The 27946-nt window shown below is 41.3% G+C and overlaps 1 protein-coding gene across 3 annotated transcripts; it reads right to left on the reverse strand.

Moving 5' to 3' along the window:
• Window positions 1-1702: 1702 nt before the first annotated feature.
• Window positions 1703-26627, reverse strand: SLC25A24 (solute carrier family 25 member 24). 3 transcript variants are annotated; one of them, XM_075098277.1, is made up of 10 exons: window positions 26338-26627; window positions 15678-15804; window positions 15079-15166; window positions 14490-14601; window positions 11671-11829; window positions 11159-11311; window positions 9905-10012; window positions 6129-6296; window positions 4853-5003; window positions 1703-4174 (listed from the first exon to the last, which is right to left on the reverse strand). In XM_075098277.1, exons 1-10 carry the CDS (start codon window positions 26521-26523, stop codon window positions 3996-3998), a joined length of 1431 nt encoding a protein of 476 aa, XP_074954378.1. In that variant the 5' UTR covers window positions 26524-26627; the 3' UTR covers window positions 1703-3995. The 3 variants fall into 3 exon arrangements, with proteins under 3 accessions (XP_074954378.1, XP_074954379.1, XP_074954380.1); XM_075098278.1 differs by lacking the exon at window positions 26338-26627 and adding an exon at window positions 25825-25917; XM_075098279.1 differs by lacking the exon at window positions 26338-26627 and adding an exon at window positions 16085-16109.
• Window positions 26628-27946: the final 1319 nt, after the last annotated feature.

A 27946-nucleotide genomic window follows, 5' to 3' on the forward strand; every position in this document is an offset into this window, starting at 1 on the left:
ACCATCAAAATTTGCAATTATATCTCATTCTTTCTTCCCTAGTGAAACTTTTGCAAAATCTGTCCAGCTAGCAAGAAATAAGACGCACAAAGTTGGGAAAGGAATCCTAAAATGCAGCTCTTCCCTCTATACTGCAGGCAGCCCTTAAGCTGACAGTAGAAACCATTACAGCTGAGATCCATCCAAAATGTGAATTGCTGGCTTTAGTATTTATGAGACAAAGGTGACACTTTTTATGTACCTCTATTTTCGGAAGCATTGCTTCAGAGATACAGCCAGGATTGAGGCAGTAATTTGTACCACCAAGATTACTAAGAAATCCTGTTTGCAAAACAAGTCCTATTAAACCACCCCTGCAGTAACCTGGCCTCTAAACTTCTCTTCCTTTGTCAATCACCGCCAGGCCTAAACTATATGAAAGGTTTGCTCAGCATTTTTACCCTGGAAAAAGCATGACAGAGACAGGCACACACCGCAGTAACCTGATGAAGCCATTTGGCCTGTAATTATCAGAGGAGGTCATAAAAGACGAGCTAGGAGTGCTGACTTTAAAATCCATGAAGCTATACACTACGGTAACCTAGCAGGTGCCCATCTACAGCCACACAAACATACACAAATCCACAGTAAAAGAAGTATCAATGCAATGATTGGAACAGCTGGAAGAGGCAGAGGCTGCTGTATCTACACAGCAAGCTAGTTAAAGGTAAGAAATTTGTTTAAGCAGGGAAAGCAAAATCACCCCATTACGAGCCTGCATCACACGCAGTACTGAAGCATGGGGAAGGCTGCAGGAACATGCCATCACACAGCCCCTTTGCTAGCAGTAACAGCAATTCAGTAGTTCCCATAACAAAGTGTTCTTTAAACCCTGCTCAAGCGTACCTCTCCTTTCCCAAAATAACTGGGGTAACATCCAGAAAAGAACAAAGGAGTAATCCCAGGATTGAACACGGGAGTCAAGGTGCTCAGCGCAAATGTATACAAAATTTTAAATACCTGTGCTACATTTTGTAGCAGTTTCATTTTTCTTTTTGGAGGGGATGGGGGACCAGCTAACCCGGACATCTTCGAGAGCATGCTTTACCACCTGATCACTGTGAGAGAGCATTCACAGCCCAGCCCTTCCCAATGCAGAGAATTCCTAGTTAAAAGTGTCCTTGCCTCGAGTAGAATTGAATGTCAGATTGTCCATTTATTCAGGAATCACATACCGAGCATCTACCTCTTCTGGCTTTTAAAAGGAAACTTCTAAACCTTATGTTACAAGAACCGTATTTGCAGGAAGTCAGAGGCAAAAAAAGCCTCCCTGATTTGTTCACAGTTATCCTTATCTTTTGAAGGATTGGCATGAAAACTCATCAGGAGTTGTCAAAGGTGGCTACTAGCCACGCTATGCAAGCAGAGTAAATTAAGTCAATTACCTTGAAAAGATTTTATATTGATGGAAAATATTAAACATTGTGTGATCTTCCATTAAGCGATGAGACAGGTAGAGTTTTGAACAGGATGACAGTGGACTAATCTCAAACTAGGTTTTCAAATATCAATGTAATAGCAAAGCGTAGGCTGGTCTCAAACTTATTTTTAGATAAATTACCTTTCACTTTTTACATTAAGTATTATGCATATAGTGCAATAAATAAGTGTCATTTCTCTATCAGGCCATGAAAAAAAAAAAAATCAGCACATTCCAGCCAGATAAGGAAACAAACATTTATTAGAAACGGGTAGTTTTATAGAGCTAAAAAGGTAAACATATTTTTAAGAGACAAAGAATATACAATTGAACAGAGTCATCATAAAGGCACATAATGAAAAATTAAATTTGAAAGACCTCATCTTTTCAACACTTGAAAACATCATTACTGTAATTTTTAATACTCATAATAGCACTTGCACACTATAAACAAAATGCAGAGTCCGGAAGATAGACACTGCTAAAGTCATGCCTGTATCACACACACAAAATACATTTGCTCATTGGTCGCAGTCAAACAAAATGATTGGGAACTCGTCTCACAAATCCCACAAAGATACAAGAATGTTGGCAAAACCAAGAAACACTCAGATGAGAAAGGCATTGTATAGATGGGTGATGTGAATAGAGTGACTTTTCGTTTTTGTTAAGAAAAGTGCAAAGTCCAAGGTTTCCCTAAAGGGAAGGCCAAAAGACACAGCTAACGCTGCCATTTTCTGAAAGCTGATAAAACAACATTTTATAATACAATTTTTACAGAGTTGTTACATATCAGTTTACGGAGAATAAACACTGTGCATGGAAGCACTGAATGCAGATTTACATCCGATTGCTGTTTGAAAAATATGGCCCAAATAGGCTTCTGTATGTGGAACAAGGGAGGTTCAGGCAGTTATTCATGTTTGGTTGCTTGTTTGTTTGTTTGTTAGAGAGAGAGAGAGAAACCCTTAACAACCTTACAGGAACAAAGCTCTTGCTTCAGTAATCCAATTTCAGGAAGTGGTCTAAGAGCAGCTGCTTTTAGAAAGTTAAGGTAAGTACAAAGATAGCCTCGAATTTACAAAGATTAAGACACCACACATTAAAGAAAGCCGAGAAAGAGTAACAAATCAATTCAGCAATTAACTGTTACTTTAGTTCAGCGTTCAGGCCTGAAGGCAACTGAAATACGGCACCGCCGCTCCGAAAAAGGAAGTCACTTTTGAAGTACTTGTACATGGAAATACCTACTTTCTACAGTGAGGAAGTGCCGCTTTGTTTTTTGAGGAGGAGCTGTTTCTCAAGCACTAACCAGTTCTATGTACACGCTTTGCTTGCTTCATTAACATCAACCTGATGGGCACCTGACATCCGCAGTCCCATTTGGTCACTTGGACAAAATGCTTCAGTATTCTGCTATCTGAATTTCACACGCGCAGCCACTATGCACAGAAGACTGTGAGGGAAAGAGGATTTATCTCACATGACAAACCTGTGAAACCTTTACATGATAATGCAATCCTTGATTGGCTGAAAGCACATAGTGGACTGTAGCCCTCTGAGTAAGGGAAAGAATGGACAGTCCAAAACGAGAAGCATTTCTCTCCCCAAGGCAGCTATGATGAGCTCCGCAATCACTATCAGCTTAATACGGGATCCTCCACCCCATTTTTAAACAGTAGCTTGCACTGCATGGAATGGATCTAGTAACGAAGCTTCTTCTGTTCCTGTATATTATGATCCTGCAAAACGTGCAGCTGTAACCCAAAGCCTGTCATGGTTAATGGCACTAGCATTTACAAGTGTAATGAAAAGCAGGTCAAGTGAAGCAAGTTATCAAAATCACTGATTGTATTACAAAGATATTTTGTAAATCCATTTGAGGTATTCTGACACCATGGAACAGCAGTTTCTCAGGCTCTTATTCTTCAAATTAAAACAAAAAGAGGAGAAAAAAAGTTAGCCTGAAGATAAAGGTGGTGGGTTACATTTTAATGTGTTGCTCCATCCTTGTCTGTATCCAAGATCCTATTTTTAACGAACTTAACTCTCAGTCTTCAAAAATAACAATAGTAAGCGCTTACTTCTAGACATGCAAAATGTTGCCTGTGAATTGCTTCAGTATAGGCAGCATGATGAAACAAAAAGTCACCTTCATATAGTCAGTATCAAGGCAGTATAAACTTCTCCTACCTTTGGTTTGATCCAAGCCAAACACACATTTAGAGAAGACAAATAAAAAGCCAATGAGTAAAATACGCATTATTTCCTGAAAATATAAACATATTGTTGATTTAAAGATAGTTTCTTGATTTTTTTTTAAGTCAGTGACATTTTGAAGTGCAATATAGGTATCTGTTTAAAAATGGTGAACTAGAATTTAAGAAAGTTTCTTCCCACTTCAGGGCAAAAAGTAGAAGTTGCAGCATCTCTCCACAAAGATCTGTCTCTAATTCTGAGAGCAGATTACTTGAGAAGTCATTTTTGTTCTGGTGTTTCCAACCACATTAGAAGCATCTCAACTTTTTCCTTCATTTCATGCTATTCCCAAATTCTGCTTCATTTTTTCATATACAACATAGCTGATGCTGACAGCTGGAAGCACTTTCATAAAATTAGGGGCTATGCCCCTGTAAAGTCCTCGGATTCCCTCTACAGCAATTATTCTTTGAAAGAGACCAACCATGTTTAACTGTGGAGCTCCTTCCACTGAGGCTAGAACAAAAAGATAATGTGTTATACAACAGTTCTAATAACATTAACATACTTAAGCAAGTATTAAACACCTGGGTGGTGAGGCCACTATCACCTCTTGGGCCACTGATTAAAACTTGAGTCCTCACAGAGGGGAGGTCTCTAACCCAGACATCTGAGAGATATCCATGTGTCTAAATCCCACTGAAAAGCATTATCCACCTACATTCCTCTGGAAATCTAGACTCCCATCCTTAGCCTGTGCACAAACCCATCACGCAAAAATCTCAGCTAGGAAGCTGTCTTTATGAAATGTCCTCCAGGGCAAACATTGCTCTCTACCTTCACAGGATGATGCAAGTCCTTTTCATTTTACCTCTAAAATTTAAGAAACATTCTAACTTTTCTAAAAGTGCTCCTAGACTATGACAGGAGCTCTATGTCTGGTAGTCTTGTATGGAACATGGCTCAGAGCACACAGAGCACCAGTGTCCGAAATGTTACACTGGAATTAAGTATGATGAAGAACGATGTTGGGGGTAATGGGGAGAAGGGACCAACGGTAACAAGAATTTTCCAGGTAAGTCCTTGGTTTTCCAAGTTGGGGTTTTTTATTTCCCATGTCTCTGCTACAGCTATCCCAAATGATACAGTTTTGATGTGACAACACAGAAATGTTTTCAGTACAATAGGACTCACCTTGAGCCTGCATGCGTGTTCTGATAAGAGCAAGAGGGTAGCTGGCTAACTGCCCACATGTGCTGGAAACAGTACCACATCCCAGCAATACAAAAACACCTGGGTTAGCAGAGCTTGATGCATAGTGTTCTAGCCACGTACTCTTTAAGAGCTGCCAAGATATAAAACTAAATAATAAGAGATCTGCATTTAAGAAAGCAAACAAATACATCTTTAGTCATAAGAGATCTTATGGGCTCAAGCCTGAAAAGCACCAATCTCACTACACCAGTCCTACATGCTTAAAGTGCACAGGTAAACACCTTAGCACATAGGTAAGGACTTCAACCAGACTACAGTAGTTAGCGCCTAGAAGAAAAATCCTTAAAAGATCCAGCAGCAGCAGGACCCATGTTCTAGACCTGTTAAAACTTTAGGGGGCGGGAAACACAACTCAGCGCCCCCACAGGGCACAACAAAAGCTTGCACAGCTGTGCACATCACCCCATGCAGAAGCAAGGATGCAAACTGTAGAAAAGAACTTCCATACTGCTTTGAAAACATTTGCTCAAGCAATCCTGCTGATTACTACTGCAGTGTTACAAAAAGATTTGTCTAGACTAGAAAAAGCCTAGTCTGTGCATCTGAGTTACTGAACACACTTTGAAGCGACACCTAGCATCTAAGGTAGGTAAAAAATTTTCATTGCTGCTGACAGGTGTAAGAGGTGCCAGTTCCTCTTGAAAGGAAAGAGACCAGTGTTTCAAACTCCTCACAGCAACTGTATGGCAGCCACAAAGAATTGTGGTGACGTGCACAGATACACAAGGAATTCAGGTTACTATAATCCAATTATAAATCAGAGAAAACGTCAAAAAAAGTATTAGGTATCATAAATGCAGGATAGGTAAGATAATATGAATATTGTATCAGGTTTTTAAGGCCTGTATTTTCTATAGAACAGGTATGTTACAGTCCAACAAGGTTATTTAAATATGCAAGTATGTTGTATTGCCAAGGCCTACATAATCCCGGCCTGTGAGTAGATTTCTTGTTTGGTACTGTTGCACGTGAGGGCCTGTCAGCACAGGCACTCCTCCAGGAGGGGCAAAAAAAGAAAAGCGTTGAATTCTAGTAAGATTAGTGGAAGTTCTCACTTATTTATTTTAAATTGAAGGTAACTGTAATACTACAAGCATATTACAAATTAACTAATCATACAGGTATTCTAAAGAAAATTTACCCTTTTTGTAAATTAACTAATAAAAGCTACATGCACTCAGAGATCTAAACTTACCTCATAAACAGCAAGGTCAATGCCAGCATAAGGAATTATACCCAGAATATTAGGAATATAGCCTTTGTAGAAAGCCCTTACACCTTCTCTTTTTAAGATCTTCTTAGCACAGTCAAACATCCCAGAATATTGCCCTGTTTTACCCACAGCCAATCTGGTCTTTAAAACCTAAAGTGGAAAAAATGGTAGCCTTAATTACATACCTATTTATTAATGTAATTTATAAACACAGGAAAACACAGTATCTCTCTGCTTATTCAGGTGTCTGGAACTGCTCTGCATTTTGGTACTTCAGATCTCCTTTGTGATGACTACTGTTAAGTCTTTGTTAGCAGTAGGCTTCTTCAGGTTTTATCATCAGTGCAGAACAGCACACACACTACCATACACTAGCTTAGAAATTATTAGCCTTTAAAAATTGCATTTTAGCTTTATTTTCTTGATTAAAACAGGCAGATTTTTGATCAACTTGAAGGCAAAAGCGTGGGCAATATTTAATAGAAGCATTAGCTGAAGAGCAAGTGAAAGCATTAACACACTAGCAGAACACACTTCTGGGAACAGCAAAGCATATTAAGAAAATAATCTTTCAAAAACCAGAACCCTTTTGAGAGTTAAGGGATATAAAGATGGCATCTCACTACTGAAACCCAGCATCTGATTAAAACGAAAATAAGTCCATACAGCACCTTCAGACAAAGAAATTAATAACAGTATCCAAAAGAAACCACAGAGGGTACTTCCTGAGCAAGAATTTGACCTATTTTAAAGCCTCATAAGACTGCAGCTTCCTCAGGACTTCCCTGACACTTTGCTTTTCTCTCTTACAAACACTCTAAAAACCACTTCCAGGACAGTATATCTTTGTTAAGAAGATCAGAGCATCTTATTGTAGAACAGTTCACCTGTCTCCATTGTCAGTATAATCCAGATGATCTACATAACATTTCAGTTATTCTATAACTTATCCCATCTCTGTACTCAGGCTAACTGTGATTCAGCAGCTCTAACACCAAGGATGCTATTTAAAAAGAGACCATGATCACCGTCAGCAATAAAAACAGCTAAGTTCTATCCCTACTGACCCCCCTCCCTATGACAAAGGTTTACAGTATGTGGAAAAAGGCACTGGCCACTGGGCAGGAATATAGGAACGTTGTCAGGGTGTGCAGAGATGCCACGAGGAAGGCCAAGGCCCACTTGGAACTAAATCTGGCAAGCGATGTCAAGGATAACAAGAAGGGCTTCCACAAATACATCAGCAGTAACAGAAAGACTGGGGAAACTGTGGGCTGGCGGCTGAATGAGGTGGGGGCCCTGGTGATGCAGGATGCAGAGAAGGCAGAGGGACTGAATGCCTTTTTTGCTTCAGTCTTTGCTGCTACAGCTGGCCCTTAGGCATCCCAGCCCCCAGAGGGGAGAGAGAAAGTCTGGAGAAGGGAAGACTCCCCCTTGGCTGAGGAGGATTGGGTCAGAGATCACCGAGGCAAACAGGATCCTCACAAATCCACGGGCCCCGATGGGATGACCCACAAGTGCTGAGGGAGCTGGCGGATGCTGTCACTAAGCCACTCTCCATCATCTTTGAAGATCATGGAGGACAGGAAAGGTGCCTGAGGGCTGGAGTGGGGCCAGTGTCACTCCAGTCTTCAAAAAGGGCAAGGAGGACCTGGGGAACTATAGGCCAGTCAGCCTCACCTCCATCCCCGGAAAGGTGATGGAGCAGTTCATCCTGGAGGTCATCTCCAGGCATGTAGAGGAAAAGGTTATGGGAAATAGTTAACATGGATTCACCAAGGGGAGATCATGCCTGACCAACCTGATAGCCTTGTACAAGGGCATGACTGGCTGAGGAGATGAAGGGACAGCAGTGGATGTTCTTTCCCTCGACTTCAGCAAGGCTTTTGACACTGTCTCCCATCACATCCTCACAGACAAGCTTAGGAAGTGTGGGTTAGATGAGCGGACAGAGGTGGACACAGAACTGGCTGAAGGGCAGAGCTCAGAGGGTCGTGATCAACGACGCAGAGTCTGGCTGGAGGCCTGTCACTAGTGGTGTTCCCCAGGGGTCTGTGCTGGGTCCACTCCCGTTCAACATATTCATCAATGACCTGGATGATGGGACAGAGTGTAACCTCAGCACGTTCGCTGATGATACCAAGCTGGGAGTAGCAGCTGAGGTGCCAGAAGGGTGTGCTGCCATCCAGCGAGATCTGGACAGGCGGGAGAGCTGGGCCCAGGGGAACCTCAGGGAATTCAACAAGAGCCAGTGCAAGGTCCTGCCCCTGGGGAGGAACAACCCCCCTCACCAGCATAGGCTGGGGGTGATCTGCTGGAGAGTGTCTCTGCTAAGAAGGCCCTGGGGGTGCTGGGGGACAGCGAGGAGACCCTGAGCCAGCACTGTGCCCCTAGGGCCAAGAAGGCCAGCAGTGTCCTGGGGTGCATTAAAAGGAGTGTGGCCAGCAGGTCAAGGGAGGTTTATCCTCCCTCTATTCCACCCTAGTGAGGCCACGTCTGGAGTGCTGCATCCAGTTCTGAGACAGACAGAGAACAGCTGGAGAGAATCCAGCGGAGAGCTGCCAAGGTGATCAGGGGACTGGAGCATCTCCCTTTTGAGAAAAGGCTGCAAGACCCGGGTTTGTTCAGCCTGGAGAAGAGAAGACTGAGGGGGGATCTCATCAATGCTTATAAATATCTGAAGGGCGGGTGTCGGGGGATGGGGCCGGGCTCTTTTCAGTGGTGCCCAACGCCAGGCCAAGGGGCAACGGGCACAAGCTGGAACACGGGAAGTTCCACCTGAACATGAGGAAAAACCCCTTCCCTGTGTGGGTGCCAGAGCAGGGGCACAGGCTGCCCAGAGAGGCTGTGGAGTCCCTTCCCTGGAGACATTCACACCCCACCTGGATGCGGTCCTGTGCCCCTGCTCTGGGTGTGCCTGCTCAAGCAGGGGGTTGGACGGGGTGATCTCCAGAGGTCCCTCCCAACCCCACCATTCTGTATTTACATTACATTTTCCATTACTTCCAAATCTTGATGTTGGTATTGGTTTAATCCCAGACCCAACATATATTCCAGTTACTTGTACAACGGGATAAACTTTCTGGGAAACCAGCAGTAAAGGAAGCACATCCCACTTCTATTAAAAAAACAAAAATCCAGGATGTGAAATAGGTACCTTAGAGCACTTAATATAGTAACACTAGTTAAACTGCAACATAGGCAGTACCACATACAAATAGATCATACAGAGGAAAGAGCAGATAATCCACCCAGCCTCACCTGTAGCTGTTATATTCTCCCTCCACACTGATCTCCTAATCAGTCTCAGCACCCAATCATGACGCAACAGAACACCAGTAGTTCTGCTACAGACAAAACCATTCCTTGCTTACACACAGTAGATTTATTCAACCTAATTTCTAAACTGGGCATATGTACTTAATTTTAAGTGAGTTCTTGGATTATTTTTTCCCTGAATTAGGTTTTATCTAAACATTGCTTTAGACAATATTATACAGCTAAATACATAGAAAAGTGACAAGTATCAATTAGAACACAGTATATTCTAAAATGCCTAGTACTGAAATTCTGAAAGGAAGTGCACAGTAAAAATAAATTAGGATATAGGAATAGAGGAGCTACAATACTAGTAGTATTGTACTACTAATAATACAGAGGATCCCACAATACTGTCAAGAGCAAAACAGGTTTTACTTTGGAAATTAACCAGACATTGGTTCATTCTCCAGTGGAAGCAGATTCTTTGTTACACTTACCTCCATGGGATAAATAGAAGTTTGTGCTGTTGCTCCAGCCAAAGAACCAGATACAAATCTTTCCACAGTGCCTAACTTGCCATCATCCTTAGTGAGTATCTTCTTATACTATGTATGTAAAACACATAAAATAAACATCACATGCTTTTTAGCAGTGGAAAGAGTTACTATGAGAGGCAAGAGTATGGTACAAAATGTCTTTTCAGGCTGTCCTTAGTTTTTCATGTATTTACAGTTACATTTACCAACCAAAAAAAAAGTTAGCACTATACTCACTGTAACTCTGTGGACAAAGATTCTCAAGAATACAATAAATATTCCAGCCTGCAAGAATCCTTTACATTAAACACTTCAGCCACCCACGGTACTGTCAAGTATTCTACAAACAGACAACACAAGGGTACCCACACGAAGGCCCCCAGATAACAAAGAGGAGCCCAACTCCCTTGCAGATCCAGTCCTCCAATCAAAGAATAAAAGATCAACTAGCACATTCACAGAGACACTTAGAGAGCTGTACATACTGTTTCGTTCAAGACACACACACCATCATTTAAGAACATGCCATCAGCTCCCGAAAGGCAGGGCAAGACTAAGGAATAATGTGCTCAAAGTTACTCTATGGCATCAAAATCTGCCATTCAGTCTTGTGATATCCCAAAGTTTACTTGACTTTTTGTTGCTTTTATTTCATAGTTGTACAGACATGTGCAATATATCCATTTAGTCTTTCTCGAGGCACTAGCAAGATCATTTAACTACACCAGAACTGGAGTTCATTTTCCAAAGGAGGATTAGGCCTTAACATGATGCTTAAAGCTGATTCAGAGGTAAATATAACTCTGAAATCCAGGCTGAGGGCATCCTACATAGCACTGTGATACCTGACTTAAAAAGAATACTGTATAAGTTCACCTACCATGAAGTGCTAAATTTTTGGTTGTTGTCCCTCCAAAGCAACAAAAGAGATATTAATGCAGTACTCCATATAAAGCTATGCAGACTGGAGGACAGTTTAAAATGTAGGACAGATTTAGTTTATTATAATATAATCGCAAAAATCTGCCTAATATTAAGTATTCTATTAAACTGAATAAACAGACTATTTTAAATCTGAAAGTCACTCTAATTACTGTGACATAATCCCCAACCATGATAAGAACTCCTATATAATACAACAATGCAAATAATGAACAGTGAGAGTGACAGAGTATTTTATTTACCGTTACTTTCATTCCTGCTTTATCATCCTACCTGTTCATAAGCCCAGAACTTAATAGCTGTTTCAGGAGCTATTTTCACAACATTTACACCATTTCCCCTCCAGAGGGATCGGACACCACCTTCTTTCAACATCTGCTTAAAACCACTGGCTATATTCATTTTGTTTGATTTTGAACCGTGAACCTAAAAAAAAACCACAACAAACCCCAAAGTCACAGTAAAGAACACTGCTCTGATTAGATTGTAAAACTCATCACCCCAGTGTTAAATTGCTTAAATTATCAACTAGCAGAACCACAATCACTACTGAAAAAAAAAATATCTCATTTTAGTGGCACAAGTACTACAACATGTTGTTTACATTTTTGCCAATATAACTATGGAAACAATTATTTTTATGAACACAAAATATGGAAATTGTCAAAACATAGGTAGATCCCAGAATTTAGATACTGTATTTGGCCACCAGTTTTCCATAACAGCTCCCCTGAAAACTGAAGTGATACACCGGAAACTAAAAAGTTCTTGAACATTACACCTACCTGCATCACGACTTTAAGGCGATCTAATGGTGCTGTACCTGTTCGAGAGACAGCACCGGCCACTCCGCCTGCCAAAAGCTGTTTCCACCACTGTCCAGTCTTTTTCTCTTCTTCCGTGAACTCATCTGGAACAGTCAAACTATCGCCTATATCCAACACCTATTAGAATCCAAAGCAAAGATGTACAAATAACTATCTCATTCCATCATCTCAATTTTGTCAACAGTTCTAATTTCAAATCAGCCTACCACCTGAGAATATGTAAGTAAAATGCTAGTTACAAATAAAAAGTATCTCTGATTTACATTCTGTAAATTAACTTCCTATGGATTGCTTTTGCTATTCAATAAATAGCAACTGCTAATGACTTCTACATAGGTATCAAGTAATAACATCACAGACCCACCATTTCAAAGACTGCACCATCATCATTAAAAATTATGACAAATTTCTGCCTTGAGTATGGCCCAAACAAAGACATTCTGTCATGATCAGCAGACCTTTACAGCCAGCACTAAAGCGCAAATGCTTAGATGTTGCGGCTAACCTTTCACTGGACAGCCTTCTGGGATTAGTTTGGTAATCTCCTAAGGATGCTAACAGGAGATTTCTCTCTCGTGGTCATTTATTCACACATATATGAGATTCCCTCTTCCCACACCACACCTAACATTTTAAAGCAGCATTTTTATAGCTGATGTATCAGAATATTCTATTTCCAGTAAGTGCTGTGTGTTATCTTACAAAATGACAAGTTTGACTAATGCTTTATAAATTTTCTTATTAACATGTCTTTCAGTGTAACTGATGATTACTTTTTTTCAGCTATAAACATTTTAAATTTCATTAAGAGGTGCATGCTTGTATTACCATTCAATCTGATCGACAAACATTACTATAGGGTTTTGTGATAAAGCTGTCCAAGACATAAGACTATGGAATCTCATATGTCACTTAAACATAGTCTCTGCTCTTATTGTAATTTATAACCATTATATATGAGAAAAAAATACACTGTAGATAATGCAAAGCCAATATTATGCATAAATTAAACCTATAAAGAAGCAAGAGTGTTTTAATAACTGATAAGTACTGACCAGCAAGTGTGTTAACTGATAACCTCTTTTTACTGTTGTAACTGTAGACACTACGTCCCTAATTTATGCTGCATTCCCTGTCTGTTAAGTAGATGGAATACTTTCTTGGTCATTTGGAACACAAGAATTGCTGGATGCAGATTACACAGACAGAGCCACTGGACAAACAGGATAGCCACCAACTATTCTAGATACTGAACAGAGAACAGATTAATTGAAAAATCCTTTAATCTTTCTGACATTCGTGGTTTCCAGGTAAGGTGTCATCAGTTGCTTAACTACATAGAGCCATCAATAGCGCAACCAGAACTCTCAAAATATAAATTCAGTGTTCTTAGAGGTATTATGCATATCTACCAGGGTTCAAATGTTGTGTCTACCAAGCCATAAACACGACTAAGAAAGAAAAAGCTAAATTTGGGGGAGTTTATAACAGAAAGGCCACAGCTACCAATTCATAATAATTCTATGCCAATGCAGCCATCTGCTTGGAAGAGTCTGACAGCAATTAAAATTTTACAGTAAAAACAGAATTGGAAGAGCTGTCAGTGCAAGCCAGGTGTGTGAGGTCTCACATCTGCTCTTATCTGAAACACCAGCTGTCGTGCCGTATAGCTGGAATTTGCTTGCTGTGATAACCAAGTCATCAGCTGACTGCAACACTGGAAGATCACACAAGACTTCTAAAATGGTTTCTTTGGGGTAATTAATGACATTTCATAATAAACAAATAATAGATCTTATGCTTAATAATAGGAATACGAAGCATTTTATTAAAGCAAAGGGGTTTTCTTCCACTAAGTATTCCAGGACCAGGACTATCTGATCTCACAGCAGTGCTTCAAGTGTTTTCTTCAGCAAACAGGGGGGTAACTCCCTTTTAGCAAACATTTCTGAATTGAGGTTGTACAGTGTGAAACACTCAAAGCTTTCAGATCCCATAAACTGTTTTTTATCATAGAAATGCTGACTAATACCTGAAGATATAAATGGTCTCACTATATTCACAGAAATCTGTCTTTACCAACTTTATGGATTGCTCCAATAATCTACAGGAAGGATAGCAAACAGGATTACTGTGGGTTTACTTACCTTATTATATGTTCTTAAAAGTCAGTCACTGAGGTGACAAGAGCTCCATTCAATAGTAACTTAAATTTGTCTGTACAGTGGATAGCCTATTGCTCTATATCCTGTCATTCTTAAATGAAATTCTGTAGCATGAAAGAGTGTGAAAACACATGCACAGAAAATCATCACTAATGACACCGGTGATTTTACGATAAGGATAATATTACTATATAAATGCAAATACTGAACTAATTTCAACATATGAAACAGTTAAAATGTCTCTATAATTTTTTTCAACACATCAAAAGCTCCGAACATAGGAACGTACTGCAATGTGAAAAGAAAAAGATTTAATATTGTGGTTATTATATTTCTGTGGAATATCTGCAAAGGAAAAAAAGGATTCCTTCCTAAGAATTACTGATAATTATTGGCAAAGTTTAGATGAAGTTCTTTGCTCAGAAAAAACTCACATCGCACTACCCTGCTACTAAATGGGAGAGCACAAAGTGAAAAGGAAAACCAAACAATCTTAAATGCAGGTATGCTTGAAATATAACAACTGTGGAACTGTTATACTCAGCATTGCAAATTAACCCAGCAGAGATGAACGCAAGAGCTGCACTAAGGTAAAAGAAAATTTGAACTTACAGTGGAATGTTTCCAATATCGAATTATTTCCTCTATGTCTGTAGCTGGGTTAAACATAAAATGATCTCTCCACTCATTCCAGTCTACTGTCATTGTCCCATCAGCATCAATACTGAAAAGAAATTGAGCAAAACTAGATCAGGAAAACCATCCCTGCTACTGTTTCCTTCTCTGTTTTGTTGCCTTTTTTTTTTTTAAATATTGGCCGTCACAACAGTAACAACTGACTGTAAATTCCACATGGAGACTTCAAGGCTGAATCTGCCATGGCCTTTCAATACTATGGTTTTCTTATCCAAGTGCACCTGGCATATTCCATTTAAAAACATAATATAATGCTTAATTCTATCAACATTTACAGGGAAACGAGATAACATTCTCCTTCCAGAATCAGATGCTCAAATAGTGACTAGACTTACTATCACCCAAGAACAGATGGAATATGTGAGAATTCCTATAATGGCACCACTGAAGGTACCAACACCTTTCAAAATTATAATCCCATTTATCCTGTTCTCTGAATCATAAAAATATAATAATTAACAAGACAAAGAAGCTTAAAATGCTTTAAGAAATAATAATTCCTGACCTTTGCAGGATCTTTTCTGCCTGTTTTTCAGAAATGCTTATACCCAATATCTTGAGGGACTGGACAACTTCTGATGCTTCAATTTTTCCTTGAAACATTAAAAGAAAGATGATACATATTTAAAACATGGAACTTAATATGCTTAGCACCTTGGAGCTCACTAAGTGCTGTTGTAACACATACATAATAGCAAAGATAATTTAAAATCAATTTAAAGCACAGATGATATATTTTACTACAAGGACTGAGCAAAGGTAAGTACATTAAAATAGTGCAACCAAATGAGATGCAAACATTCAGTGAGTTAAAGACTATTTTATCTTTAAGACATAGAAACTTCCTTATAGTTTCTCCATCTGGATAACAACGAGCCCCAGATCAATGGACCTGGGAGATAATAAAAAGAACAAAAGACTATAGTAACTTATTATTTCAATCTATAGAGAACTATAATTATGGTCCTGTTAAGGAAAAGTAGTAGGGGTTCCATATTCACAACTTTTTGTCTCCAGTTTAGACAAAGAATATAAACGAAGATAATTTTTGATGCGCGGTTTCTTCAAACAATGTTTGAACAAATAGAACAAATCAAGGCATACCATCATTGTTTTTGTCCAGGCTCTTAAATGCCAGTTTCATCTTTTTCTCATGATCTTTAAGATACTGCATAAATTCTTCAAAATCCAGCTGTCCATCCTGGTTAGTATCTCCAGCTTTAAAAATTTTCTGTGGAGAAAAAATTCAACATTTGACTTTTCCAAATTACAGCAGGTCACAAACTGCAGCAGCATGGCAGCCCTGACTTTAAGAAAAGCATCATATTGGTCTTGACACTTTGGGACTCAAATCAGGAAAACACCTAAGCATATACTTCAGAGCTATATTTTGTTTTCAGAATTTAACACACACTCAGTATTTTCATAAAGAGAGAAAACACTCAGCAGCAAAGACAGATTTAAGAAAGCAATATTTATTATTTACACTGAAAGATTTTAAGGTTTCTTACCAGCAGTGGCAAGTTACACCTACAGGTATCAAATAATTAGTGGATAGTGGATAACTATTTAACTGTTGGCAAAAAAAAAAAAAAAAAAAAAAAAAAAAAAATTTACAAAGTTCTGGCCTCACTAGCACTTCCACCCTCCAGGGTTTGAGAAGGCAGGTCTTTCTGCTTCAGACTGAAGCCCTGACAAAAATTTAAAACAACAAACTAACAGAAGCCCAGTTATCTTCCATTTTTGCATATGTTTCCTAGTAACTGTCCTGCAGATAAGAAACACATACATGTACAAATCAATGAGTTCAATGCATGGTATACAATTGCCAGCTCTGCAGGAAACAAGTCTGAAATACAGCCTAGGCATACATTTCTCCATCAACAACGCTTTACCATTTTTGTGTGTGAAAACATAATTTTTCAAAAAGGGAAATTACAGCTGGCCCCCAAGCATCAGCCTGTAACTGCTGAGGCATGTCTTCAAATGCAAAGCCCCAGTGAAGCCCAGGCTAACAAGCTCTGCAGGATTTATTAGCTTGGACTGTACACCACAGCAAGGCTGCTCCACACACGGAGGGCTGCAGAGAGCACCGGGTCCGAGGGGAGGAAAGGCCCACAGCAGATCGCCACAGGTGCTTTCCATCCGCTCCCACGCTTCCACAGTGCTGCCGTCTCCTCTGGCAGGCTGTGCAGGGAGCAGGCAGGGAAATCCACCCCAAACCTCTAGAGCACAAGATTTAAGGGGAAATTACACCTCACGCCTTCGTTTTGGCATCAGTCCCTGTGGTTTCCCTCAATGTGTGAAATCCTGCAGGGGCAGCACTCCACAGAAGACGGACAGGAGACCAACCTGGCAGCACAATCTCTTCATTAATTTGCAGCAAGTTTCAGAGCACTTCAGGGTACGCATAAAGCATTTACCAAAAATTATTCCAAATATCTTCTATTTTTGCAGACTGCCTTGCGCAACTGTAGTTTCTGAATAAAGTAACTCTCAACAAGATTTGCACGGCTGTTCTAATCTGCAAAATCTGTTTTTAATCATTTAGTTTACTCCACTATAATTAGTAGAAGTCCTCAAAAGACCAAAGTCCAACAAGTTCTAGCCTACAGAAACTAAACATAAAGGAAGTTGAAAAAAAAAAACCTCTGGTGTATTTGTTGCAGGTGTCTGGAAATAACTGAAGAAGTGAATACCTTTACGTTGCCTCCTTCATCTTTCCTATCCCTCTACTAAGAGAAATGTACTTTAATGTTTCATCTCAAAAACACAAAATTTGTAAGATTATCATAGATTTCTCAATGGAAGGGAGGAAGATGACACAGTACTCCACAGTGAAATAAGAAGCAAATTATTTACCTCCCATAATACAGCAAGTTATGCAGAATAAAATCAACTGAAGTTACTGCATACTCAGATAAAGGTGTTCGGTATCAGCTTAGAAAAATAGCATCCTTAGTATATTCCTAAATCCAGCTTGATTGTAATTTCTATTAATAACCTGTCAACAAAAATATACTCATCAATTTGGTTTCATGCCCTTGCCAGTGTGGTTAGGGCTGTTCGGAATTTCCCATTACAAAAAAAATAGTTTACGTTTATCGAAGTTTATGGATGCATTCCTGACCACGACCTTCTTGTCTTGTTAGACCATTCAAATAAACTCAAACATATTAAAAACCCCAAACCAAAAACCACCATTAAAAATTACTCTATACCTAACAGAGTCTCCCCATCAAAGACACCGCAATCCCAACTCGTCTTGTACTCCACACATGGCACCTCATACCACGGGATCCCAGTGCCCTGCTAGACTCCCACAAGCTACTGAGAAGAGGTAATTTATGTGGCAGTCATATGCACACTTTGAGTAAATTCTAAACAACACAAATTGTTACTATTCTCTACTGCTATCTGAACTACACAAACAAAAACGCAGAACAAGGAAAGCACTGTTCTGGCTCAAATTCCAGTTACAAAACCCCCACTGCTGTGGATGACGCGAGCCAAAGAAAACGGAAATTCCTAGGAGGTTTAGAGAGCTGGCAATTAGTGTGTGTGAAGGGGGGCACCTTTCATTTCATCTGCCAAATGAGAGGATTTTATATTGCAACAACTAGAAAAGATAAGCACAAACATAATTCCCCATTCCCTACTTAAATTTTTACAATTATTTTCCAGACTTCAAGCCAGTCTCAGCCACCCTCAGTGCAGCAGAACAGAGAAAACAGGGAATAAAAGCATATACTTCCTCAACAGACATGCACATTTTTCTCACATAACATATCTAAGAGTTCATACAAACAAAAGCCTCTTGCTGTCTATGAAATGTACTAATTATGTGGGTGTTAAAGTTGCAGATTAAAACCAGTAATTCCAAGTTTGTGGAACACACTGGAATGCTAAAGGAGCTTGCCTTCCACCTGGAGGGCAGAACCTCTCTTGTGGAGGTTACATACTCCATGGGTATAGCCAGCAGGAAGACACTTGATTCTGTGGCACACTAAGTCCCAGGTACAAATTGCCCATTCAGGGCATCAAATAACAACTCAGGTTGGAAGGGACCTCTGGAGGCCATCGAGCACAACCCCGGCTCAAAGCACGTCTAATTAGATCTAATCAGACCAGGTTGCACAGGACCACATCCAATTGAGTCTTGAACATCTCCAAGGATGGAGATTCCCCAGCCTCCCCAGGCAAACTGTTCCAACATTCAATCACCCTCACTTCAGTTCATCAAGGAATCCAACTCTGATGTTCTGCATTTAATATACTACCAGATTTTGCACAGTTATGACCACTTGTCCCTGTGCCACTTCCTGGTTCACCAACTTCCCTGATGGAGAACCGGATGCATTTTAAAATAGGCATGCTTACAACAATAGACCAGGAACCAAACTACATGCCAGTCCTCGCTTGGAAGTCCTGGGAAACAATGCTCAGTGTGCCTGCTACATAAAACCTGCCATTTCTTGTTACACACTTACTGTGGGATCACCTCATCTTTAGGCAGGCCCTGCTTCAAGAGGAAAACGTTTATTTTTCAAGGCATGCCATTTCTCTTCTCATTGCCTAAAAACTTTAACCCCAAGCAATAAAGATAATTCACTAGATAAAATGAAACAGTGGTCACATAAAGAACTGGTAACTACTGGTAGATATAGGAAGACAGTTTAGATGATCTTTCCTTTTAATGCTACAGGCCTTCACACATACTGACTACAGCTCTCCTGTGTTGACTTACTTGGTCATGACACTGCTGCCTTTTCCTTTTTTTTTTTTTTTTTTTTTTTTTTTAAATTCTGCTACTTTGGTTCTTTTTCAGCTGTATATATTGTTAATACAGCTGCTTTCAAATTCCTGCACAGCAAGGCAACACCAACATGAAAGGCCACAAGTAGACTGAAACACTGAAGATTTTTTTTATTTTTACATTTCTGAATCATATAAAGCATGTTGCAGTGCTGAATTCCTACTCCTCCAGGAGACCTCTGTATTTGGTGTGGAAACATAAGCCAGCAGGTCTGTTGAAAACAAACAAAAAAAAAAAATCGGGAAAGCTACAGACAGGCTTTATATACACCTAAAAATCCTGAAGCCCTGTAAGTAGCCTGGTGAATTATTAGATTACTCTCTGCTAAAGTTATGAACTTTAACACATTCATAGCTACAATGTAAAGGCAGAGACTGCTTTTATGTAGGCTTTTCTTTTAAATTCACAGTTTAATTTTTATACTACTTAGTATCATTATTTGTGTGTTGAGCCTTCACATTCTGTTTACAAAACTGAATTGTATATGAAGGGTGGGGCTGCTCAGTACGAATATTACCAATCATCTATCTATTCATTACCTTGTTATTTCAGCTAATTAATACAAAGAATATTTAAAAGGAAGTGATCCATCAGGGTGTTACTGGGTGTTTCTGGCTTCCTATCACACTATCTACAAGACACAAGTAAAAAAATAACACTTAAAGATACATAATTGGTGCAATTAGCAATTCATTGTTGTGCAACCTATGGCTAAAGTTCCAAAGGGCATAGTTACAAATATTGCATACAAAAAACACCCACACCACAGTAGGAACAGCATCATGTCTTTGGACGTTCACAAATTTAACATTTTCTTTTAAAACCAGAGGTACTACATATAAAACCAATCATGATATTCCCTTCTCTTCTCCCCTTTTTCTGTTCTTTCCCCCTTCACCTCCAAAATAATTAGCGCCAGTTATTCGCATAGCTCTGCATTCTACAGTTTTAAGTCATTAGACTGAAATCTTATCAGAAGCCAAATTCAATCACGGCTAAAGTAGTTACATAACTCTTCTCTCTTCACTGGATATGTACCCTACAACACTAAAATGAATGTTGTCCTTTTCCTATCTGTATCTGCCAAGTCTACACAAATTTATGACACAAAATAACCCAAAAAAGTAAAGATTACTGAAGTCAGTCTTGTCAAACTGCATCAGCTGGTAAATAAACCCAGCACAAAGGGAAAGGGTCTGAAGACATGTCCACACAGCATTATATCCAACCAGTGAGTCCAGGTAACACACAAACAAACTAGGCTGCCACTTAATCTCCAGAAATCCAACACAACACTGCGTTTTGAGCAAAACAGTAATTTGCACTGCCTCCAAGGACCTCCCAACTTGTTCAAATGCTGCATTGATATTAATTCACTTCCCTCCCAAAGGATACTACCAACATATAAAGAGTACCCAAGCAGGCTCTTCAAACATGCCACAGACAGGTGTTAACAGAGTCCACCACTCCAGTAGAGCAGACTTGCACCCCTGGCACTGGCAGAGATGTTGTTATCAGCTGCAGAACTTCCCCTTCCTGTTCTTTGCCCTGAGCACTACTCTTCCCTGCAACAGGAAAGCGCTAGAAGCAGTCTCTCACTGGTCCATTTCAGGCAACAGATTCTATAAAATGAGCCTAGAAAGGAAGAGATGCAAGTCGTGTGTATGCCCTCCAACGTGCCTTGCAGAAGCTGTTTTCTCAGGACCTGGACAAACTCCCTCAAATCATAGCTATGAATTAGATTCCAAGAATCTGAAGCAGTATAAATGGGAGATGCAAACTATCCCTTGTACCTTCATTCATCATTCCTTGCAAGTTACGCTGGTATTTTTGACTTTGAACGTACTTGGTAGACTGACTTTTTCCATTAAATAAGACCACCCTGCTACAGAGGCATCCCCACCTTATAGTCATGTTAAGATTTACCAGTTTACCTGAGACACACTGCTGTCTCAAGACAGGGATCTAGCAAAGCATTTCAACATGCAGTTAAGAGATCTTCCAGAGGTGGGGGGGTTCCCATATTTGGTGCCTGGCATTCTTGCACTTTGCAGCAACAAGAGGAATAATTAATCATTCACTGTACCCTGTCACTGGTCAGGAAAAAACCTATCAAGTTAGTATTAAAAAAATTCATTTTGTCTCCTTGGATGTTTAAAGTGTTATGAAAACAAACTTAATATTCATCTTGCTCTTTCATAGGGAGTCTTGGAAACTACCACACATATCAGTTAAAAGCTTCTGAACTTGTACGCATTGAAATGAAATAATTTACTTAGATGTTTGCTTACAACCGAAGTCAGATATATCACTGAAGATGGGTGTGGTATTTCACAATTAAGTCCCCATAATCAGACATAATCGTAACACCTATTTCAGCCTGAAAAGCAACTCAGTAGTTCCAGTTTTCTACAATCACATGATGTGACACCTGCTTTGGTAAAAAGTTCAAGATTCCCGTCTACTCTAAATCTATAGTACCAGTTTTGCCATGCTGTTAAGGTGAGAGAAAGCTTCATTTCACATAAAGAATGACACACAGACATGGATGTGCTGAAGCTTATAAGACTGTGAATCTGTGTATCGCATATGATAATAATTTCTAAAAGTAGATATTGTGTGATCAAAAGCGCACGTTTCTTCTAAGAAGTTGCCAAAGTAACTAGGACTTTTTCTATGTTTCTACCCAAGCTACTATATAATGATGAGGCTTCAGTAAACTTGGTCTACTAGCCTTCTAATTTTGCCATGTAAGGGAAGTTACCAAAACAAGGAAAAGCGCAAAATCTTAATAGAACAGTGGATAAATGTTCAAGTGCGTATTTAGCTCAGTGACTAAACAAGTATGTGCTTTCTGGGCTAAGAACACCTGTGTAAGCTCGAGCTCTGAAGCACTATCTAGCTGTGGCTTTTAGAGGCCAGAGGAAAGCGCAGAAGGAAGGCATACGCACCTGGCCCTGTTCTCACCCGTCCTCTCGCACGGAGACACAGCACTGAAACACAGCACAGGGGCCTGCCTTGCTTGTCGGAATTCTGAATTTTCTTTGGTTTAAATGCAGCAACACGCTTAAAGCATTCTGAGTATTTTTAGAGTTCATCGGACTAAAATTCTCACACACACAGTCGATTACTTCAAACAGACTATATTCTGATTGCTGAGAATTCAGTCTTGCTGGGCCCCATTTCCACCACACAGAAGTGTCTCATCTCACTGTTTCTTCACCTAAAGGAGCCTTAACATAGCCAAAGACTTCTGTCAAAACCTGAAAGACAGTCAGTCCAAATAAGATCATTATAATGTTTCCAGAATGTAGTTATTCATTTCAATAACATCTTTCCACTCCTACCTCCAGGACTCGATATATAAATAGTACCTAAATTTGAATGCTTAGCTGTTCCTACCCCAAAGAGAAGCTTGAAATACAGGGTTCACCTCCTACAGGTTTACTGTAAGGATTGATGGCAACAGAAGGAAAGGGTGAACAGAAATAGTACTACATATAACCACTCGCACCATTTAAGGTACTCCTGCCTAACAGACTCACGGCATTCTGAAGACACAGGATGAGATCATTTGAGATCTGATCCCAGCATCTATTTTGTGTCTCTACTGGACAAGTCTGCTAATTGAAGTGACCGTACAATAGCTGTTAATGTTGCTTGTAGAGCGTCACTTGATACTGTCACCACACTGAATTCCTTCTTCATAGGTGTTGACCTATTATGTCAGGAATCTTCTATAAAGCTTCACAAAGTTAACCATTCCTCGCGGGTAATAGATTACAATATAAAACAGGAGTCATCCTGGCAGCCTCTAAGCAGCACACATTTCGGATTTTCCAGTGGTTTACTTTTGTCTGTCGGACACTGACAGGAGGCAGGTCAAGGAGAACACAAAGTCAGGAGCTTCTGTCACATTGTGCTATGATGTCTTGCTATGGGGAAAAAATTATTCTTCCTTAGAGGGACATGCAACCTACCTCCAAAGCTTACCACGCGGTTTCACATCAGTTCTCGTATATACAATGTTACTTCAGCTAAAAGACTCTCATCATACATTAAACTTTAATAAAACTGCCAAGACAACTGATGAAAGGAGAAATAAAAAGAGCATACCAGTGGTCTATTACTCAAATGGATAGCAGCTTTGTAACTTTTAAAAACATGCCTATTCCTTCTAGAGGGGAATTACATTTCAAGAGAAAAAAGTAAAGTAGCACCAACACTAATTTATACCGTGAAGGTGACGACTTCGGATGAACCAACTGACTTTGCAGTGGAACACAGTAACACTCACATGGTCCCTTACTAGGAGTTCACCAGGAAGCAGCTGTGCCCCCACAAGTACAGGCACCAACACCCCCGTGAATGCGGATTCCATCCCACGCAACAGAAGCCAGCCCTGCAAGAGTGTTTTTGGAAACCTAACTCAGACCCATATCTAGAACATAACAGTAGTGCAAGGCCTGAAATCCCAGCCCAGCCACGAGGCACCGACACCTACTCTGCTTTAAGATATCCCAAGGTTTGCCCACCCCATAGTGCCACTGCGTTGGCAGGGCTCAGCAGTTCAGTAGCCAACGTTTTGCAATGTTCTGTAACATTTCCATATTCCATTTCCTTACTCATTAGTTACCAGTAATTATAAGACTACTTCTGCCTCTCCAAACATAAATATCATTCACTATCTGACTTCATCAATAAAATACCTTTTTACTAAGTAATAAAGAGACATTTTGCTGAATTTGTCACTTTAGAGCGTGAAGTGGGAGAATGCAGCTTCAAGCTGCAAGAAAGTACACGAAGGAGATTGGCTACATAAAGACAGGAAGGACACTGGAGGCAAGTCTTACTGAGGCTATTTTTTAATAAAAAGTCTAGTTACTAACAGTTACATATAACCAGCCTAGTTTCTAGTTCAAACAGTGCCCACCATTAAGTTTAAAATAGCGAGCATATAGAAGTTCCAGTGCACTCCAACAATTCTTCCACCCCTCTCAAACGTGCAACATGACTCATGCCTTGTTTACTCTGTGTTTCTTAAGCAACTAAAGGCAGCCAGTTCCTGCTCTCCATTATATCCAGGTAAGTCTAGCTTATCTCTGCTGATTTCATGAGTTTCACTTCCCATTTATCCTGCAGCAACTGAGAAGAATTTGACGGATACTGACATGTGCGCTATTAATGAAAAGCATCACACCGACCTTGAGAAAGAGCTTGGAACTTCAATTCTAAGCCACTCAAAACTTAAGAAGCATGCCACTTGTGTCTCAGGTCTTCCAGTGAATTATGTGGGAAGACCACCCACGTCAAACACCAGAAAATTAACAGGTCACCTGTTCCCCTGTTGTTCAATGTAAGTAAAAACCCCAAATTGTTACAGTCAAACTGGTACAACAGGTTTTCAACAATGCGTATATAATGTGTGACCAAAGTTCGCAACTGGAGTGCTCTTAGTACTGACAGCTCTCATGGATAAGCAATCAGGCCAAGCTGTTCCTCCTTCATACACCAAAAACTGAGAACACAAAATATACTTATTGTAAAGGTGATTTTGACCAGAAGTAATACTGAAGTGAAAGCATGCTTTCACTTATACTTTCACAGAAGCATCGTTCAACTCAAGAGGCCTGCTGGACACTTTTACCTTAAGTATATGAGACACAGAATTAAATATACCAAAAAGAGGTAAAATAGAGACCAAATAATGAGACCATGGGAAAGAATTGGCAGCGTTGCCCCCACTATTAGTATAAGGTCACTGAAATTGGATTATCGACCCAACGTGTCTCTTAACGCTGCAGTCAAAATTTAAGTTCACTTTACTGAACCTCTTTCAGAAAGTATGCAATGGTTAGTACAGGCACGGCAGTGGAATGCCATCTAACCATTCTTTATATTGAAATAAAGAACAGGATGGTTACGGTAATACCTCCAGAGCAGATCCCAGCTGTATCTGTTCAGCCCAACTGAACCTACATGTGCCTTTTCAGTGCAAACTTGCCTTCCCACACAAATACACCTACAGAATTCTGTACTAAATTATTTTATATTCTGATCCCTGGGAGTTACTGAAAACAACGAGGAAAGAGAAGTTTCTTTTCCAGGTAAAGGTCAGATTTGCTAGCATTACTCCGCGTCGCACTGGAATGCTTGATGACTCAAGTTTTACTGATTCTCACAACATTGATAACAGGGACAAAGGAACTCAATAGTCCAACCCGATCGCTGCAGAATCCACAGCCCAAAAGGAGCCTGCTGCCTGTTTCACGGTTTATTGGCCGCTGTCACAAGCATGCATTTTTAATTAGAAGAGCTTTGGTACCAGACACAGCCCATACCAAGAAGAATCGTTTCCATGTCCGTGTACTCACGGAGACCTAGCTTCAATAACTATATCGGATATCGCAACCAGTGTTATACAGGTTTACTTACCCAAAACAAGGCTTAATTCATTCTGACCCAGATCACACAACACGCACGCTGACAGGCAGAAGCTGTAAGTTATCACCCTTTACCGTGATGGAGGAGGAATATGCTATCAGATATCACGGAACAGACAGCGAGAACCGATACAGGACGAACAGGCGCCGCTGTGTCCACCTGGCCACAGAACGGCCACGGCCGAGCCGCGAACAGCGCTTGCACCCGGGGCTCTGCCCGCACAGCCCGAGGCATGCCTGCGGCAGGCACGGCGCGCGCCGGCAGCACAACGGCAGGCCCGAGGCCGACGGCCCCCGGGAGCGGCCCGAAGCCCCCGGGGCGGCTCGCGGCTCCGGAGCGGCCCCCGAGGCGCCGCCGGGGACATCGCGGCGAGGCCCCACCGTGGGGTGGGGCGGCCAGGCCGCGCCTCGCCCCGCCGCGCCGTGCCGGAGAGAGGCCGCTCGCCAGCGGCTGCTCCTCCGCGGGACAGCGCCGGAGTGAAGCGTCTGAGGGCCGGGCTCTTACCTCCTCCGCCTCCTTTCCCAGCGGGATGCCCATGGCCCGGAGGCCCGTCTGGAGCTCAGCGATATCCACCCTCCCATCGTCGTTGAGATCCAGCTTCCTGAAGAGGTTAGCATAGCGGGAGTCGGCATCCCTGCTCCCGTCGCAGGCGGCCGCCGGCAACACGAGGCGTCGCAGGAGCTGGAACATGGCAGGGCCGTGCGGGACAGGCAGCGGGACGCTCGCCCCTCCGCTCCGGCGGGCTGGGCGCGGGCTTTAGGCACCGCCCGTGCTGCCGCCAACGCCCGCGGCTGCCAGAGGAGGAGCCGGCCCGGGCCCGCCTCAGCGGCGAGCGGGAGGGGGGAGAGCGCTCCCCGCCCTCTCTCCTCCCCCTCGCCCTGAAGCGGGAAACGATCCGCTGAGGGAGAGCGCGGGCGGCGCCGCGGCCCCTCAGGCTCGCCTCGCCTCTCCTCTCTTCCCCTCCCCTTCCATCTCCCTGCCGCATTTACACGGTTATATCCGGCTAAACGCTTCCAGGGCAAGTGGAGAAATCCCAGGAGCGCTGTAAAAGACCTAATTTGGGTACTTGGCTTATTTTAGTCACTAACGGTTGAGGTCTGGGTTGAAGCTGTGTGAAGAACCCTTAGTCTGGACACCAGAAGGGCAGTCTGAAAGAGCTTGGCCCGTTTAGCCTACCAAAGGCTACAAGAGGAAATTTCTAGGTTTTGTGCTTCATAATTGCTTCATAAATAAATCAGTGGACTAAATTCAAAAGGAACTATGTAAATGACACAACTGGTGTATGGACAAATTGATAGACAATGTCAGTAACTAGGCTTTCTGTGAGAGAGATGCAGTGAGAACAAGAGCCACTGAATTCAGTCTTGCTTTCCTGGTGCATAGTCAATGCACAACCACAGAAAGTGCATTTCAGCCTTGTAGCAGAAACTTAGTAGCCTTGCTCAAAGAGTAATTAATAAAGCTAATGTGCTACATTGTCTGACCATAGACTAATTGGTCTAAAATTGGTAAAAAAACAACCAAACCATTGGTGTTTGAAAAAGGGGTAGACACTACTATGACTTGCTTATGTAAATACTATCTGATTGCATTATAGGTTCATATAATCACAGAATATGTGGGGTGGGAAGGGACCTCAGGGAGTCTGTAGTCCAACGTCCTCCTCAAAGCAAGCTCAGCCATGAACTCAGACCAGGTTGCTCAGGTATTTATTCAGTCTTGAAGACCTCCAAGGACAGAGGCTGGACAACCTCCCTGGGCAGCCTGCTCTATACCCTGACAGTCCTCACAGGGAAGAAGCTTTTCACTTTTGATCCACTCTGAGCCATTCTCATTTCAGCTTGTGCCTGCTGCCTCTTATCCTCCCACCATGTCTCATTATAAGAAGCCTGACCCTATTTTCTTTATAAACTCTCAGTAGCTACAAGGAAGGTGGAAGCCTCCTTTTAGGACCCCACAAAGCCTTCTTTTCTCCCAGCTGAGCAAGCTCGGTTTCCTCAGCCTCTCCTCAGAGCAAGTGCTCCAGCCCCCAGACATCTTGGTGGCCCTCTGCTGAACTCTCCACTTTATTCATGACTTTCAGGTGTTGGGAGCCCAGAACTGGACTACAGTG

The sequence above is a fragment of the Phalacrocorax aristotelis genome, chromosome 6, assembly GCF_949628215.1.
Source record: "Phalacrocorax aristotelis chromosome 6, bGulAri2.1, whole genome shotgun sequence".
NCBI classification, from domain to species: domain Eukaryota; kingdom Metazoa; phylum Chordata; class Aves; order Suliformes; family Phalacrocoracidae; genus Phalacrocorax; species Phalacrocorax aristotelis.